General features: G+C 43.8%; 1 protein-coding gene across 1 annotated transcript in view; it reads left to right on the top strand.

The window, feature by feature from the left end:
• Window positions 1–720: 720 nt before the first annotated feature.
• Window positions 721–17,766, top strand: part of LOC141106912 (flavin reductase (NADPH)-like) — a 29,160-nt gene continuing 12,114 nt past the window's right edge. Inside the window, exons 1-3 of the mRNA XM_073597845.1 lie at window positions 721–869; window positions 6,789–6,932; window positions 15,588–15,789. Coding sequence (XP_073453946.1) covers window positions 6,798–6,932; window positions 15,588–15,789 — 337 coding nt within the window. The 5' untranslated portion in view covers window positions 721–869; window positions 6,789–6,797. The remainder of the gene's footprint in view (window positions 870–6,788; window positions 6,933–15,587; window positions 15,790–17,766) is intronic.

Below are 17,766 nucleotides of genomic sequence, written 5' to 3'. Positions count from 1 at the left end.
TGGGGGTTCCCTCCATAAAAGCTCTTTTAGAGACTGTACAGGAGGGACTTCCAAACAGGAGAGGCTTTAACCTGCTGGGGTGATGCGGTAAGAGGCTTGCGATGTCAGGTCTTGTCAGGTGAGGATAAAAAAGAGAATGGTGGGGGTCATCTCTCTTCAACTTTTATAGCTAGTCCAATCCTGTCAGGTTGTGGAGGCGGAGTCACAACCCAGTGTGTGCTGCCATGAAGGCGTCAGGAAAATGTTTTTAACTTGTAAACACCAAATCTCAGAAAGAGGCTCGGGGCTAAAGTGGTTAATTAGGATAACTAACTTTACATCTAAGCGCTGGATAAGTGACCCTGTTTACTTCAAGTTTTTGATAATTAAACTTGGTGCCTTATCTGTATTAAACTTGCCTCAGAACCTGTGTAATTCATAAGTGTTCGGGTTTAAAGGGATGGGGTGGCAACCCTAATGCTGCCATTGCTGACAATAGGGTGCGACTTGTCATGCAATTTGACCTGTCAAATCGCACGACAAGTCGCTTCAATGCGAATGAGGGCTAAAGTATAAATTGATTTTAAAGCTGTTGATTCAACACTGAATGATGTGCAAAACATTTATTATTACATCATGGCAGTCAAAGTCCATCCAGATGTATTTTGCAGTTGACTGAATACAATTGAATATAATCAAAAGCTTGTTAGCGAAAGGCAGGATGTTGGGAGGGTCTAAAAAACATGAGCATAGGCCTTAGAAAACGTGCTTGTAATGTGATACTCCGGGAATGGTTGTGTAATTTAGACCTCCCCTTCCATGTCTGCATCAACAACATTGCTGTCATACTGTAGCAACCGTACATAGAGAAGCTGTCAGGCTGACTCCAGGTAAGGTTCTCCTTGGTTATGCAACTGTCATGATTTTTCATGATTTTTTTCTTTTTACTTTGTTAATATGGTGTCAAATTAGTTGAGGTATTTAGTATGACTGTGTGCCTGCAGGAATATAAACGTCTCACTGACAATAATGGGTGGGGACTGACCAGCCTAACCTCGCCTAAATCATTGTACGCAGATCCCTGGACTTCCCAGGGCTTGTGCAAGAGCAGTTGATAATCTGGTTTTAAGGCTGGTTCACAACACAAATTATGTGTTTCTGCATGCACGTTTTTTTTTTATGCGTTTTGCCACTTTCCAGATGCATTAAAAAAATGCAACCTGTTCTACTTTTCTTGACTACATTGGAACGCACTGCACTGTTGTGAACTAGAGCCATTGAAATCCATGTTAAACACAATCCACGTGTTTGATGCAGAATAAAAATGTACTGGACAGCATCTGGTGTCAATCAGCCCTTAAAGGGTAAGTTCACCTTTACAGAAAAATCTGTAAGGTGGTGGACTTACAGAGGACGTCCCCCCCCCCCCCCCCCCCGTCCCGTTGACCTGGAGCGCGGCGATCACCTGTTCTGACACCTCGTATAGCCGCCTCACCAGTCTGGGGCTTAGAAATCCCCCACAGCTTATCTCCAAAACATACCTAGTCAGGAAGTATGTTTAGTAGCAATCTAATTGGTCGGCACCGTCACTTGGGTGGCACCGACCAATCAGAACCCGCGTAGCCTGTCCTGTCACTGCAGGCGAAGAGGAGAGAAAACTGCGGGGGATTTTAAATCCCCGGACCGGTACAGCGGCGATACGAGCTGTCAGTGCAGGGGATGGCCGGATTCCAGGTTAGCGGGATCAGGGGGGGGGGTAGGGAGGGGGTCTAGTGTAAGTTCACCTTACAAATTTTCTGTGAAGGTGAACTTACACTTTAAAGAATATCTAACGTGCAGAGTTTAACCCTTGCTACGCCTGACTGTCAGCATTGCTAGAAGCAGTCACTTCACCTAAGACTATCCTTCCATGTATTACTGGTCTAAGGCAGTGGCAGCCCATCCATTAGGGGCTCCCGAGCGCCGCCCCCTCTATCCGCAGCCGCCCCCCCTCGATGCTCTATCCACGGCCGCTATTTTGACAGAACACCGCCACCCTCTATTCATGCGTCCGGTCCCTTTTTAGGATGCGGGCGCATGAATTACAGCGGTGGGGGTGTTCTTTTGAAGCACCTGATTAGAACCAGAGGCTCTAATAGGCTTCAAAATAACGTGGGCTCGTGGCACAAAGCATTGCGCCCGGAGCCCACCCAGGTGTTACAACAAATGAATATTCGCTATTGAAACACTGATCCTCAATCCGGCCAATCAAAAGCAGGTCTGAGACCCGTAGATGGGGTAAGTGCACTAGACTCACCCAACGGACTGGGGGGGGGGGTTTACTGTTTGCTGCCCCCCCAAAAAAGATTACCACCAGCCGCCACTTGTCTAAGGGTCAATTCACGACTGCAGTGAGCCAGCTGCAGGGGGCCCTGTGCCGTGCGCTTTAGAGCATAACACAGTTCCCTTTTCTTTTTCTTTTTCTAATTCAATGTTATTTGAAGTTTACAAAGTGACACTTCATTCATGTCACTGTACAGCAGCTCTGAGCTCTGTTGCATTGTGAATAGAACACACAGAAAACAGTTGTTTTCTGTGTGTCCTAGTGGTAACTGGTGTTCTTCCAGTGTGAAAAAAAAAAAAAATGCTTGTCACCATACTATATGTGAACTGGCCCTTATGCCGCGTACACACGGGCGGACTTTTCGAACGGACTGGTCCGACAGACTTTCCACGGACTTTTGACGGACTTTCTAAGGAACGGACTTGCCTACACACGATCACACCAAAGTCCGACGGATTCGTACGCGATGACATACGACCGGACTAAAATAAGGAAGATAACCAGTAGCCAATAGCTGCCCTAGCGTAGTTTTTTGTCCGTCGGACTAGCATACAGACGAGCGGATTTCTGGGTCCAGCAGAGTTACGACGTAAAGATTTGAAGCCTGTTCCAAATCTAAAGTCCGTCAGATTTGCGACTGGAAAAGTCCGCTGAAGGTCCGGTGAAGCCCACACACGATCGGATTGTCCGCCGGATTTGGTCCATCGGCGTCCGTCAAACCAGTCCGGTCGTAAAGTCCGACCGTGTGTACGCCCCATAAGACACTTATGTAGATAGGATTTATGCTCAAAATAAATCTTATAGCCCCTGAGGGATAAAAATGAACCCCCTCCTACCTCTTTTCCATCCACCTCTAAGGCTGGGTTCACATATGTGCAGCTGCGGGTTGGTGCCTGGGGTCTGGTGCGTGTCTGTTCACCAGTTCAGGTGCAATTCAGGTCCGAATCTCCACCTGAATCAGACCCAAATACGCACAGGACCGGCAATGGTGAACCGGCACCATTGACAGCCGGTCATGAGTGCTGGATGCGGAGAAATTCGCATCCAATTCGCACTAGTGTGAACCCGGCCTGAAGTCCACTTTGAGAAGAAAAAATAGAGCCAAACTGGTGCGATCAAAGAATATGTAAAGCGTCGTCTAAATTGTCAGAGCATCCAATTTGCATATATGTGAACCCAGCCTTAAAGAGGAAGTATAGTCTTCCTATAGTAAGGCTTACCTGTAGGTACTCTAAATATCCCCTAAACTTGCACCGTTTAAGAGATATTTAGTGTATACGCTGCCGCCGATGTCATCTCTTAGTAATATAAAGCTGGTGGTTCACATAAGAACTTAGATTTTATAGACACACACACATAAATATATACACACACACATACAATATAATATATATATATATATATATATATATATATATATATATATATATATATATATATATATATATATATATATATATTATCATTTTGTTATATAACAAAATGAAATTACTTTCTGATGGTCACAGAGCAGGAGAGCAGGACTTTGGCGAGTGGAAATGTTCTTTAAAGCGGAGTTCCACCCAGGTGGGTACCTGTCCCCACTTCCGTCAGACCTGGTCGCAGCAAGGTAAGTCAGAAGTTCAGCCCCCCTCCCCCTTCTCCGCCGCTGGGCCATTCAGAAAGCGCAGCATGCTTCGCACATGCACAGTAGAGAATTAGCTGTGAAGCCGCAAGGCCTCACTGCTAGTTTCCCTTACAGTCTATGGTGGCGGCAGCACCAAAGAGTCGATGGAAACATCGGCTGGGGTGCTGACATCGCTGGATTCCAGGACAAGTAAGTGTCCTAATATTAAATGTCAGTAGCTACAGTATGTGTAGCTGCTGTAGACATCTCAAGTCTCCCGTGAGGTGCGGGAGACTCCCGCATTTATGCGGCAGCTCCCGCACACCCACAAGCACCTCTCGATCTCCCGCGAATGGTGTGGCGGGGAACAGCTGTGAAGACCGACTCTGTCCCCGCAGACGTCTCTGCAAACAGCTTCCGCTCCTAGCATCCCCATCAACACTAAACAATCTGTCCTTGTAATTAGGGCTCCGGCTGGCGGCCATTTTGTGGTGGGCCAAGTTGCATTGATTTTAATAGGAGAATTCTCAAACACACACACATACACACTGTTTGTTTATTTGTTATGTTTTTTACTTTATTTCAGAGCAGACAGAGATAAGCCCTAGTTAAAGTCCTTGTAGGTCTTATTTTCAGGGTAGGGCTTATTTGGGGGGGTAGGGCCTATATTGCAGCCATCACCGACAATCACGCTAGGTCTTATTTTCGGGTATATATATATATATGCAGAGAGAGAGAGAGAGAGAGAGAGAGAGAGATGCTTTGAATTAAAAAAAATGAACAAGTGTATATGCTGACATCTCACCAAAGCCCCCCAAAAAATATTTCAAAAATGGTAAAAAAATTTTTAAAAATTAAAAAGTGTAAAAAAATAAATAAAAATTTACTGACACCACTCTCCCCTGCCCTTCCAACACTGTCCACTGCCCCAACCCCCTCCCCCCCAAAAAAGCATTGTGAAAAAAAAGAAAAAAAAAATTAAATTGTAAAAAAAAATCAATTATTAAAAAATAAAAAAACTACTGACACCGTTCACTTCTACATACCACCCATCTCCTTCCCCAGAAGCACTGTGGAAAAATATTAAAAAGGCGAAATAAAAAATATTCTGCCGCGGGGAATTAGTTTTTGCAGGATGGGATGTCTGCTGCTGACTTTTAATTCTTCAGTAGGGGGGGTCTGGAGCATGACAAAACTACTAATAATATTTGTGTCAACATTGTCTCAAAGATTCACCTTTGTACCGACATAAATGTTGCAAAACTTGTTTCTGAAGTTACATAGCTAGTTCCAAAATTAGAATAATTACATATTACTCAGCTTTTATGTTTGTTTGCTCTGAACAAAATTTGTTTTTACTTTCTGTTATCTAGTTTTATGGGCTGCCCCAATATGTTCACAAAACATTGTAGAAAAACTGTAAATGATCAATACATGCCTCATTGTATTTTACAGTGTGTTTTGCAGTGCCATCTTGTGATGAAAATGCATACCCATCCAGAAACATAAATGTTACTTACAACCTTTGGCAGAAACCATAAGATGATTAAAGTGGTTGTAAACCTCAGTCATGAAATCTGAACAAAGCACATATATCAGTAGTGTTCATTTGTCTACTTCCAAAGCTCTAAGTGTCATTTTCTCTGATGCTTCATTCCTCTGTTATCAGCATTAGAGTTACTTCTGACAACTTATCCCGACACCAGAGATAAAATGGTGACAGGGGAGGGAGCTCAGCACACAGATTGTCTATTCACAACACAGCTCTGCATCCTTCCTTCATTCCTGTTCTGTGTGTGAAGGGGGGGGGTGTTCCTTTCCTCCAATCAGCTGTCACACACTGTACAAGAGCTCTAACTGCAGCTCTCCACCCCCTCCTCTGTGCTCCTGACAGATGAAGAAGGATTTTATCTAAATTCAGATCTTTTGAAAGGATGTAGAAAAGAGCAGGCTGCAGATAAACAAGTAAGACCAAGGTAGGAGGATTTGTTTCACCTCTGTGCATCATCTGAGGCTGTTCTCTTCACTGGGTATATATGAGGGTTTACAATAACTTTAGGCTTTTTTTTTTTAATTAACTAATTTATATATGAGTCAACAGATGACTAGTAAATCATCAGTCCACCCAGACTGGTAGATGAGGAGTGATAAACCACCTGAGAATTTCTGTTTTACTGATCACCACTTCTGGTTTCAGTTCATTCATGCCCCAGTGGCTTAGGTGGTGGAATGAAGAGAAAGTGATGGTACCTGTTCTCTGTGCTGGCTGCCTTTGTTTTGGCATCTGCATCTACCCTAAACGTTGTGCGGGCAGCCTATAGAGGTGGACGCAGCAGCTCAACGGACACAGCCGCACAAAAGTTGACAGCCGTGCAGCAGCAGCTGCACAGCACTGAACACTCACTGTTTGCACAATCTGTGTTTTATTAGCTTCAGTGGTGTGCAGAGGTGACATTAGGGATCGAATAGACCTTTGATGTCTGCTAAAAGAGAACCTGTCACCTGCACTATACTATAACATAGGGGGCTTGTCAGCCCCCTGTGTGATAGCAATAAATTTAAGTGGGAAGAAAAAAAAAAAGTTAAATATAGTCAATAAAATAGCAATTTTTAAAGCCCCCCACATATATGAATAGAAATGCATGTGTCGAGGACACCTGCATATGAAAACGATGATTGTGCCACACATGTTAGCATACCAAAGTAAGTGAAAAATTTTTTACAATGTACAAAACAAGACTTGAAGTGTTTTTGAACACATTTTTGGGATCTTTTACACTCTGTTATAAAGACATATTAGACAATTCTTATCATTTTGAGAAAATAACTTTTCCAAGAGAATAATGACCGAGAAGTTTACTTGTACTTTTCCACAAACAGGCATCAAGAATGAAGTTATCAATCCTTGGAGCTTCTGGCCAGACAGGTTTATACTTATTGTCTCAAGCATTGGAACATGGACATGAAGTAAAAGCCCTCGTGAGAGATGTCAATAAAATAACAATTCAGCATGAAAGGCTAAAGGTTTGTGTTATACACATTTAATCTTTTTTCTTTTTGATGTTTTACTGTTTAATTGCATTGAGTAATGTGGTTTTTTCTATCTTAAAGCAGAGTTCTGCTTAAAAAAAAAAACAAACAAAATTAAAAGTCAGCAGCTACAAATACTGCAGCTGTTGACTTTTAATAATCAGAAACGTACCTGTCCTGCGATCCAGCGATGCGGGGGGACGAAGCCCTGCTCGTCTCCCTCTCCTCTCTGCGGCGCCGGCATTGTAACTGTGGGCACCCACTGCACATGCGCGAGCCGAGCCGCGCGTCATGACTGGCTGGGCAATCATTTGGGACCTGTGACGTGTCCCAGATGATTGCCAAGAGGGAGGGAGGAGAGGTGATCTCCCTTCCGGCGCCGCGGTGCGCCGAGAGGAAGTGGAAGCTGGGACCCTCGGAAAAGAGGGTATCCCCCCCCCAAAAAAAATATGACATGCCAAATGTGGCATGTCAGAGGGTTACCTCCCTTAAAGCAGAAGTTCCATTTTTGGGTGGCACTCCGCTTTAAAGACTTAGTTCACCATTTTCGGCAGAATTTCACTTTCCAATATAAATAGAAGCCTTTTGTAATAATATTCTTACCCCAGTCATCCCAGTGTGCTTATCTCTCACATACTTCATCTAAAGCAGCTTTGAAATTTCAATAGTTTATTTCAGAGTGTGAAAAATAGGATTTTTTATAACAGCTTACCTGTAAAATCCTTTTCTTTTTATGTACATCACGGGACACAGAGCCTCAGTAATTACTGATGGGTTATATAGGGTATCACTAGGCGATTGAACACTGGCACACCCTAAACAGGAAGTTCAACCCCCTATATAATCCCTCCCCTTACAGGGATACCTCAGTTTTGTAGCAAAGCAATATAAGTGTATTAGAAGAGGGGCGGGACCTCTGTGTCCCGTAATGTACATCAAAAGAAAAGGATTTTACAGGTAAGCTGTTATAAAAAATCCTATTTTCTTTCTCGTACATCACGGGACACAGAGCCTCAGTAATTACTGATGGGACGTCCCAGAGCAATGCTATCTGAGGGGACGGGACCACATAACATAGGGTGTAATCAGACCTGAGGACCTTGTACCGCTGCCTGCAGCACACTATGCCCAAAGGCGATATCCTCATGCCTTCCCACATCCACCTGATAAAATTTGGTGAATGTATGGACTGAAGACCAGGTTGCGGCCTTGCAGATTTGAGCCATAGAGGCCTGGTGATGCACCGCCCAAGAAGCACTAATAGCCCTTGTGGAGTGTGCCTTGATCTGAAAAGGAGGAATTTTCTGTTTCAAACCGTAAGCTTGAATAATCATTTGTCGAATCCATTTAGAAATGGTAGATTTTGACACTGCCTGTCCTCTATTGGGACCTTCTGGCAGCACGAACAAAACATCAGTTTTGCGAATTTGAGCAGTTGCTTTCAGATAGGCCTTGACTGCTCTTACTACATCCAAAGAATGTAGTGACCTTTCTTCCGTAGAACAGGGATCTGGAAAAAAGGAAGGCAGAACAATATCTTGGTTTAGATGAAAATCTGAAACCACTTTCGGTAGGAAGCTAGGATGAGGGCGCAATATCACTCTATCCTTGTGTATGATTAAATAAGGCTCTTTACAGGAAAGAGCTGCTAATTCTCATACTCTTCTAGCAGAAGAAATGGCTACCAGAAAAATGTACTTTCTTGTCAACAAGACCAAGGGAATTTGACGTATTGGTTCAAAAGGTTGTTTCTGTAAAACTGACAGAACCAAATTCAAGTCCCAGGGGTTTAGGGGCGCCTTAACCGGAGGATTAAGACACGTCACCCCCTGCATAAAGTTTCGCACCAAAGAATGTGAAGCAAGTGGCCGTTGAAATAATACTGATAAGGCCCAGACCTGGCCCTTGATAGTACTCAAGGCCAGCTTCATTTCTAATCCCATTTGTAGAAAGTCAAGCATTCTACCTATTACATATTTTCTGGAATGCCAACCCCTGGATTCACACCAGGATACATAAACTTTCCAGACTCTATGATAAATCACTCTGGAAGCTGGCTTCCTTGCATTGATTAATGTAGAAATCACAGGACCTGAAAGCCCACAACTCTTCAGAACGTGGGTTTCAATAGCCAAACCGTCAAATTTAGCATTTATAAGTCAGAATGGAACACTGGACCCTGAGATAACAGGTCTGGACGTGACGGTAGGGTCCACGGGGAACCTACTGTCATCCTTACTATTTCTGCATACCAAGCTCTCCTGGGCCAAGCTGGGGCCACCAGAAGTACTGACTTCTTTTCCTGCCTGATCCTGCAAAGGAGTTGTGGCAGTAGTAGAATAGGAGGGAATGCATAAATCAGTGAGAACCGATGCCACGGAATCACCAACACATCTGTCCCGCATGCAAGAGGATCCTTTGTTCTTGCCACAAACTTGTCGATCTTTTTGTTGAATCTGGATGCAAAGAGATCTACATCTGGAACCCCCCCATCTTTGACATATGGCCCAAAAGACGTCGGGGTGAAGAGACCATTCCCCTGGGAATAACCGCTGGCAACTCAAATAGTCTGCCTGCCAGTTCTCTATCCCTGGAATGAAAACTGCCTATATGCATGGCACATGCTTTTCTGCACAGACTAAAATCTGGTTCACTTCTCTGAGCTGCCCGACTCCTGGTGCCTCCTTGATGATGGATATAAGCCACTGCTGTGGCATTGTCAGACTGGATACTGACCGGGCAGCCCTGTAGCCTGAGAGTCCAGGCCTTTAGGGCTAGATATGCCGCACGGATCTCCAGAATGTTGATGGATAAGGTCCTCTCAGTTTTGGACCATTCTCCTTGGACCGCAGACTGTTCCAGAACTGCTCCCCAACCCAAAAGACTGGCATCCGTTGTTACCACCGTCCAGGTAACCGGTAGAAAGGATTTCCCTTTCTGCAGGCTTTCGGGTATTAACCACCAACTGAGGCTCTGACACACTGCATGAGACAGGTGCATTGGAAAATCTAATGCCTGAACCTTCTTGTTCCAGGCCGACAGGATACTGTGTTGCAGTAGTCTTGAATGAAACTGAGCATAGGGAACTGCTTCGAATTAAGCTACCATCTTTCCCAACAGCCTCATACAAAAGGCGGACAGAAGGACCCTTTTTGGTCCTGACTACCAGAATCAGCTCTCTTAAGGCAGTGATCTTTGCCTGAGGTAAAAATACCTTCTCTTGGCTTGTATCTATGACCAGACCCAAATACTCCAGTCTTCTTACTGGCTTTAAGAAAGACTTTTTTAGGTTGAGAATCCAACCTAGGTGTTCCAGGTAGTTGACTGTGGTCATCAAGTTCCCGCTCAAACAGGCTACCGACCGGTCTATCAAGAGCAGGTCGTCTAGGTATGCTATGACAGTTATACCTTGAGCCCTTAATCTGGCCAGAGGAGGAGCCAAGATCTGTGTAAACACTCGAGGTGCAGTGGCTAGCCCGAAAGGCAGAGCCACAAACTGAAAATGGTGCCCTTCTATTTCGAAGCGCAAGTACTTTTATTGAGCAGGAAAAATGGGTGCATGCAGATACGCATCTCTGATGTCTATTGATGCCAGAAATTCTCCTCCCTGTAGGATGGAGACAACTGACCAAATTCATTCCATGCGAAAGGATCGAATCCTTAGGAATCGATTCAGATCCTTTAGATCCAGAATGGGTCTGACATCTCCATTTGGTTTTTGTACCGTAAAAAGCTTGGAATAAAATCCCAATCCTTGATCTTTCGTGGGAACCACCATGATGAATTTTTGCGACAATAGTCGCTCTAACGCTAGGAGGAGCGACTGCTTTTTCTATGGATCTCTGGAGACACCTGATCTGAGGAAACGAGGAGAGGGGAATTCTTGAAACTCCAGTTTGCAACCTAGAGTTACCGTGGAGATTACCCATCTGTCCTGGAAATCCTCCTGACAGAGTTTTGCAAACCGTAGCAATCTTCCCCACACCCGAGCGAGCGGGGGCGCTCCCTCATAAAGAGGCTTTAGCATCTTGTCTAGTAGGCTTCTTCCCCCAGGACTTCTTTTGACTCTGGGGTCAACTCTGAAATGTATTTCTAGACACTGACGGAGGAGGCCGTCGCGACTGCCTGGAGGCTGATGCTCCTGGCACTGGGGAAAGAGCCCGTTTGAAAGAGGGACGCTTACTCCTTTTCTTATCAGGTAAGAGAGTGCTTTTCCCACTAGAGATCTTTTGGATATAATTGTCCAAATCCTCTCCAAACAGCCTTGCACCACGAAATGGAAATCCAGCCAGAAGTTTCTTACATGGTGCTTCGGCTGACCAATTTTTCAACCATAAGAGTCTACGCATATGCACCAACCCAAGTGAAAGACGAGAGGTTTGGATGATAGAATCTCTGATGGCGTCAACAGCAAAACATAAGGCCGCTGGAAGGTTAGCCAACCCCTGGGCCTGCTGTTCAGGTAGAACTTTAAGGACCTGTTTAACATGGTCTCTTAAGTATCGACAGACTCCGATCGCTGCCACTGCAGGTTGAGCTACTGAACCTGCTAAGGAGAAAATATCCTTCAACAGGGATTCCATTTTTTTATCAACAGGATCCCTGAGCATCTGAGCATTGTCTACAGGACAAGTCAGACTTTTATTTACGGAGGAAATGGCGGCATCAGCGGCCGGTATCCCCCACATCTTTATAAATTTTTCTTCCATAGGATAAAGTGTTGAAAACTTTTTAGGCGGAAAAAAAAACGTTTATCTGGGTGATCCCACTCAGAATAAATGAGCTTTTCTAGCAAATTATGAACAGGAAAAGTATGTGCTGTTTGAGGAGGCTTCAGTGACCCCAAAGAAGAAGAGGGTTCTTTAACTGACTCAGATACGGGTAACTTAAATGTGGAGCGGATCAATCCAGCAAGGATCTGTACTAAGACCTTCTCATCCTGAGAAGCTGAAGAGGGCCCTTCTCCACTTGATTCCTCAGAGGAGGAATCATCAGTCCCATTCCGATCCTCTGAAAGGGATTCTTCTCCTTTTTCCCCAGAGTTCCTTTGCCTGAGGATCCTGGGTAACAGAGGAAGACCTAGTGCGTTTTTTTCCACTGAGTGACGATGCGATTAAGGGCATTAATCTTTCCTCTAGTCCATTAATGGTTGAGGAAAAAAACCTCCTGCGTAATGTATACAGGGGCTGAAGTGCCAGAAGCAGATGCAGCCCCTGACCCCAACAGCTCTCCCTGGCCAGCCATCCCAGGTCCTTCAGGGGGGGAAGGTGCTGCAGAAGGGGGGTCCTCAGAGCCTGAGGGAGATCCCCTAGAGCCTCTGGTTTTTGGGGTATTTGTACCTCTTCTACCCATAGTGCAAAGCAAACAAGGTGGAGGTATCAAAAAAATGAAACACTGACTGCTGAGCGATGTAGTCCAGCAACTTGCCACTGCTACCAATGCCCAGTCAAGTGTTTCTAAGTAAATGCTGCCTAGGAGAATGCCTGTGTCCCACCTTACATGCGACCGTCAGCTCTGTGTCCCTCCATAGGCTGTGTGCACCTGAAAAGTGTGCTTCTTATAGCCTGTGCAGCCGGCGATGTGGGCGTCTAAGCACGCCAGACGTCGCGCTGATGCTCCGCCCCCCCCTCTGACCACCCCCCTCGTTTTTTCAAAAAAACGTGCGCTTTTCCGCACGAGCCGACCCTCCGGGACAAGCATGGAGGGGAGGCCGGGGTGGAGGAGGAAGGAGAGAGGCCGGCAGATGATGGGGTCTGCCACATGGTAATGACGGCGGTGGCAGCGGCGGTGATAGTGCGGTATACTACCGCCTCACAGACCACTGCGGCCCCCCTAATCTTGGGGGGGGAATATCCCTGCAGGAAGAGCCCCCCATCCTATCCTACCTGGAGCTTGGCTGGAGGAGCTGTGCAGCGTGAACACTGAGACAGTGCCCCTGCACTACATAGTTAATGGTAGATTTAAAGGAGATTGTACAATCACATTGTATAGTGTATGGTGAACTTTACAAAACCCAGGACATACTTTTCCTGTTTTCAATACTATAGCTCTGAACCACATGGGATGTTACCTGATCACTCAGCTCCTGCACACTCTGGCAAATGCGCAAACTATGCAGCCTGAAGCTAAGGTGGAAAATAAATCGATCACTGGCTGTGTATTTAGTGAGAACAGTGGTTGCTGATTGTATTGGAAAACCATGCAGGGTGTGGTAATGATGTCAGCTGGTGACTCCTTCCTGCGTCTTAAAATTTTCATGTCCTAAGGTCTGTCCAGGAAGTAATGAAGTTTTTTTTATATACAAAAATCACTGACACTGAGGTAAGGGCTGGTGTAGGACAAATAGAAAGCTTTTTATGCAAAAGTACATTAATGTTATATTGGTACATAGGGGAGCTAAAATAAAAAAAATAAAAAAACAAAAAGTAAACTTAGCCTTTAAAATACATCAGGAAGGTTAAAAAAATGCCAATTAACACAGTTTTGTATTTACTGGAAATAATTACTTTGAATGCAACTAGCATTAAGGTCTGATGCACACTGGCGATTAGGTTCTACGCAGAAACAGCAGCCCCGTGCACACTGTGTGTCAACAGCCGCAGCCAGCAACTGCCATGGATGGATTTGAACCCAAATCAATGGCCATCCCCATGTATGTAGCCACACATACAAATGCAAATACAGCCTCTGATCAGCTCTGGCCACAAATTGCACCCAGGACCAGCAGTTCTGACGGCACACAAACTGGATGCAAGTAATCATCTTAATGAATCCAAATCAATGCAGCAAATCATACCACAGAGTGATGTTGCATCAAGATGCAGCATCGTAATCGTCAGTGAATGAAGCCTAGTTTAGAATTAGCCTTTGTAACCCTCTGGAAGGGACAATCAGGTGTGCATAGGGTTGCCACCTTTTCTTCAAGCCAAACCTGAACACTTTAGCATTTTTTCTCTATAGTATACACTATAGGATTATAAAAGACCTGGGACACCTTTGGGTACCCCAAGGAATGTAGTAATGCAGTGTGTATAGCGTGCGGTGGTGAACAGTGGGTGTGGTCAAAATGCTCTTGCTGACATCATCGCCCTGCCCCCCAGTGATGCTGCCTGTTTAAAAATGAATGTTTGATCAGATAAGTTCCAGTTCCCATAATGGACTTGTTGATAGACGTTATGGTAATGTTGAAAGCATGGAAACCAGTAACATTTGCTCTTGGTTGCTGATCACTGTCATTGGAAACAAAAACAGCATTCACTAAATAATTTCCTATAACAAGCGGGTTCTCCAAACTTTCTAAACAAATGGCCAGTTTATTTCCTTTTTATTGTCTCCCATGGCTGGTGTCAGTAGGAGGAATAGTGTTCCATCATTGGTATCCGTGAGAGGAATAGTGTTCCATCACTGGTATCCGTGAGAGGAATAGTGTTCCATCATTGGTATCCGTGAGAGGAATAGTGTTCCATCATTGGTATCCGTGAGAGGAATAGTGTTCCATCATTGGTATCAGTGAGAGGAATAGTGTTCCATCATTGGTATCAGTGAGAGGAATAGTGTTCCATCATTGGTATCAGTGAGAGGAATAGTGTTCCATCATTGGTATCAGTGATAGGAATAGTGTTCCATCATTGGTATCAGTGAGAGGAATAGTGTTCCATCATTGGTATCCGTGAGAGGAATAGTGTTCCATCATTGGTATCCGTGAGAGGAATAGTGTTCCATCATTGGTATCCGTGAGAGGAATAGTGTTCCATCATTGGTATCCGTGAGAGGAATAGTGTTCCATCATTGGTATCCGTGAGAGGAATAGTGTTCCATCATTGGTATCCGTGAGAGGAATAGTGTTCCATCATTGGTATCCGTGAGAGGAATAGTGTTCCATCATTGGTATCAGTGAGAGGAATAGTGTTCCTTCATTGGTATCAGTGAGAGGAATAGTGTTCCATCATTGGTATCAGTGAGAGGAATAGTGTTCCATCATTGGTATCAGTGAGAGGAATAGTGCCTCGTCAGTTGTATCAGTGGAAGGAATAGTGTTCAATCATTTATATCCATAGGGAGGAATTAAGCCCCATCGTTGGTAATGCTGGGAGGAATAGGACTCCATCATTGCTGTCAGTGGGAGGAATAGTACTCAATTGTTTATATCTATAGTAGGAATAATGGCCCATCATTGATTTCAGTGAAAGAAATACTGCCCCATTGTTGGTGTCAGTGGAAGGAACAATTCCACCCCGTTGTTGGTGTCAGTGGAAGGAATGGTTTCTCATCGTTGTCAGTGAGAGGAATTGTGCCATGTATCAGTGGGAAGAATGGTACCTCAAGGGCCGGATAAAGGCAAACAAAGGGCCGCAGGTTAGAGACCATTGGTTTAGACTGTAAACCAAAATAGACAGACCACTATGTTGTTCTCAACAATCCTTTGTAATGGGAAAAATATAAAATTTAAAAAAATTAAAACCAAAAATTCTACCAATTTAAAAGGGCTTCAATTATTCCAATGTGTTTAGTTAGTGTTATTATAAACAGATATATAAGGTCTATGTTGCTTTAATTGCATAACACTGATTTTTTTTTTTATTATACAGTACGTAGCATTCATGTTGCAGAAACATTCACTTAGAATCTAACACATACTTTGTTTTTCAGGTGGTAGAAGCCAATATATTTTCACAGGAATCCCTAGTGGAACATTTGCAAGGCCAGGATGCAGTTATGTCATGTCTAGGATTTTCTTATAAAATGTTCTCATCTATTAGTGGTTACACTGACTCCATGAAAGCCATTGTGGGAGCAATGCGACAGACTGAAGTGAACAGAATGGTAGTGATGACTTCATGGTATACTGATAGTAAGTAAATGTAACAAATATTTGGCGAGTGTGTACAAATAAGAGAACCATTTAGTTAGAACCCTTTAGGCCTCTTTCACACAGGAGCCTAAATGCTGATTTTTAGAGGTTTACACTTATAGTATTGCACGTATCTAAACACAGCACTACCATACACCTCTCTATTCATGGCCCGAACATTGTACATTTTACATTTACGTACATTTGCAGATTTTACACATGTAAATTAATGTAAATACCTGCATGCATGCACATATAAAGTAATTAAAAGAATTGTATGCATCTAAATGCAAGTATTTAAGATACACATTTTTCTCAGGATCTTCTACTGGCTTTGCCAACAAGACCCTGCATTCCATACAGAGGATAAACATATGGCCATGTGAATGAAGCCTCAACTACAGGGATTTTCTTTTTGACACTGCTAGAAGACAGTGATTTTGTGATACACACCCCTTTGCTAGCCCCTAAGACCATTCGGCTTCTTTTCAGGTTTACCATTATTACATAGAGTGTAGGTGAGAGAAGTATGTGGAACCTTTCAGAGATCACTTTCCAGCTTATAATATAATCTAGGTGCACTCCTCCCAGGAGATCCCCATAATCGATGCTTTGAAAGCAAAAGAATCCAGAGGCACTTGCAGGTTAATGACTTTATGATCAAAAGTTGCAAGGTTAAAAATTAAAATCTTAGCCAACATCCTTTTCCTGTGTACAGTGCCTTGAAAAAGTATTTATACCCCTTCAAATTTTCCACATTTTGTCATGTTACAACCAAAAATGGAAATGTATTATATTGGGATTTTATGTAATAGACCAACACAAAGTGGCATATAATTGTGAAATGGAAGGTAAATGATAAATGGTTTTCAAAATTGTTTAAAAATAAATATCTGAAAATACTCTGATACCCCTAACTATAATCTAGTGGAATCAATTGCCTTCAGAAGTCACCTGATTAGTAAATAGCATGTAATTTAATCTCAGTATAAATACAGCTGTTCTGTGAAGAGGTTTGTTAAAGAACCTTGGTGAACAAACAGCATCATGAAGGCCAAGAAACACATCAGACAGGTCAGAGATAAAGTTGTAGAGACGTTTAAAGCAGGGATAGGTTATAAAAAATATCCCAAGCTTTGAACACCTCACAAAGCACTGTTGAATCCATCATCTGAAAATAGAAAGAGTATGGCACAACTGCAATCCTACCAAGACATGGCTGTCCACCTAAACTGACAGGCCAGGCAAGGAGAGCATTAATCAGAGAAGCAGCCAAGAGGCCCATGGTAACTCTGGAGGAGCTGCAGAGATTCACAGCTCAGGTGGGAGAATCTGTCCACAGGACAACTATTAGTCGTGCACTCCACAAATCTGACTTTCATGGAAGAGTGGCAAGAAGAAAGCCATTGTTGAAAAAAAGCCATAAGAAGTCCCGTTTGCAAGAAGCCATGTGGGGGACACTGCAAACATGTGGAAGAAGGTGCTCTGGTCAGATGAGGCCAAGATTGAACTTTTGGCATAAAAGCAAAATGCTATGTGTGGCAGAAAACTAACACTGCACACTGAACACACCATCCCTACAGTGAAACTTGATGGTGGCAGCATCGTGTTGTGTGGATTCATTTCTTCAGCAGGGGCAGGGAAGCTAGTCAGAGTTGATGGTAAGATGGATGGAGCCAAATACAGGGCAATCTTAGAAGAAAACCGGTTAGATTCTGCAAAAGACTTGAAACTGGGGTGGAGGTTCACCTTCCAGCAGGACAACGACCCTAAACATACAGCCAGAGCTACAATGGAATGGTTTAGATCAAAGCATATTCATGTGTTAGCATGGCCCAGTCAAAGTCCAGACCTAAATCCAATTAAGAATCTGTGGCAAGACTTAAAAAAAAAAAAATGCTGTTCACAGACAGACACTCTCCATAGGGTTGCCACCTTTTCTTCAAGCCAAACCCGAACACTTTAGCGGCGCATGGC

Source organism: Aquarana catesbeiana, linkage group LG01, assembly GCF_042186555.1.
Source record: "Aquarana catesbeiana isolate 2022-GZ linkage group LG01, ASM4218655v1, whole genome shotgun sequence".
In the NCBI taxonomy this organism is placed as follows: domain Eukaryota; kingdom Metazoa; phylum Chordata; class Amphibia; order Anura; family Ranidae; genus Aquarana; species Aquarana catesbeiana.
This window is presented reverse-complemented; position numbering and strand designations above follow the sequence as displayed.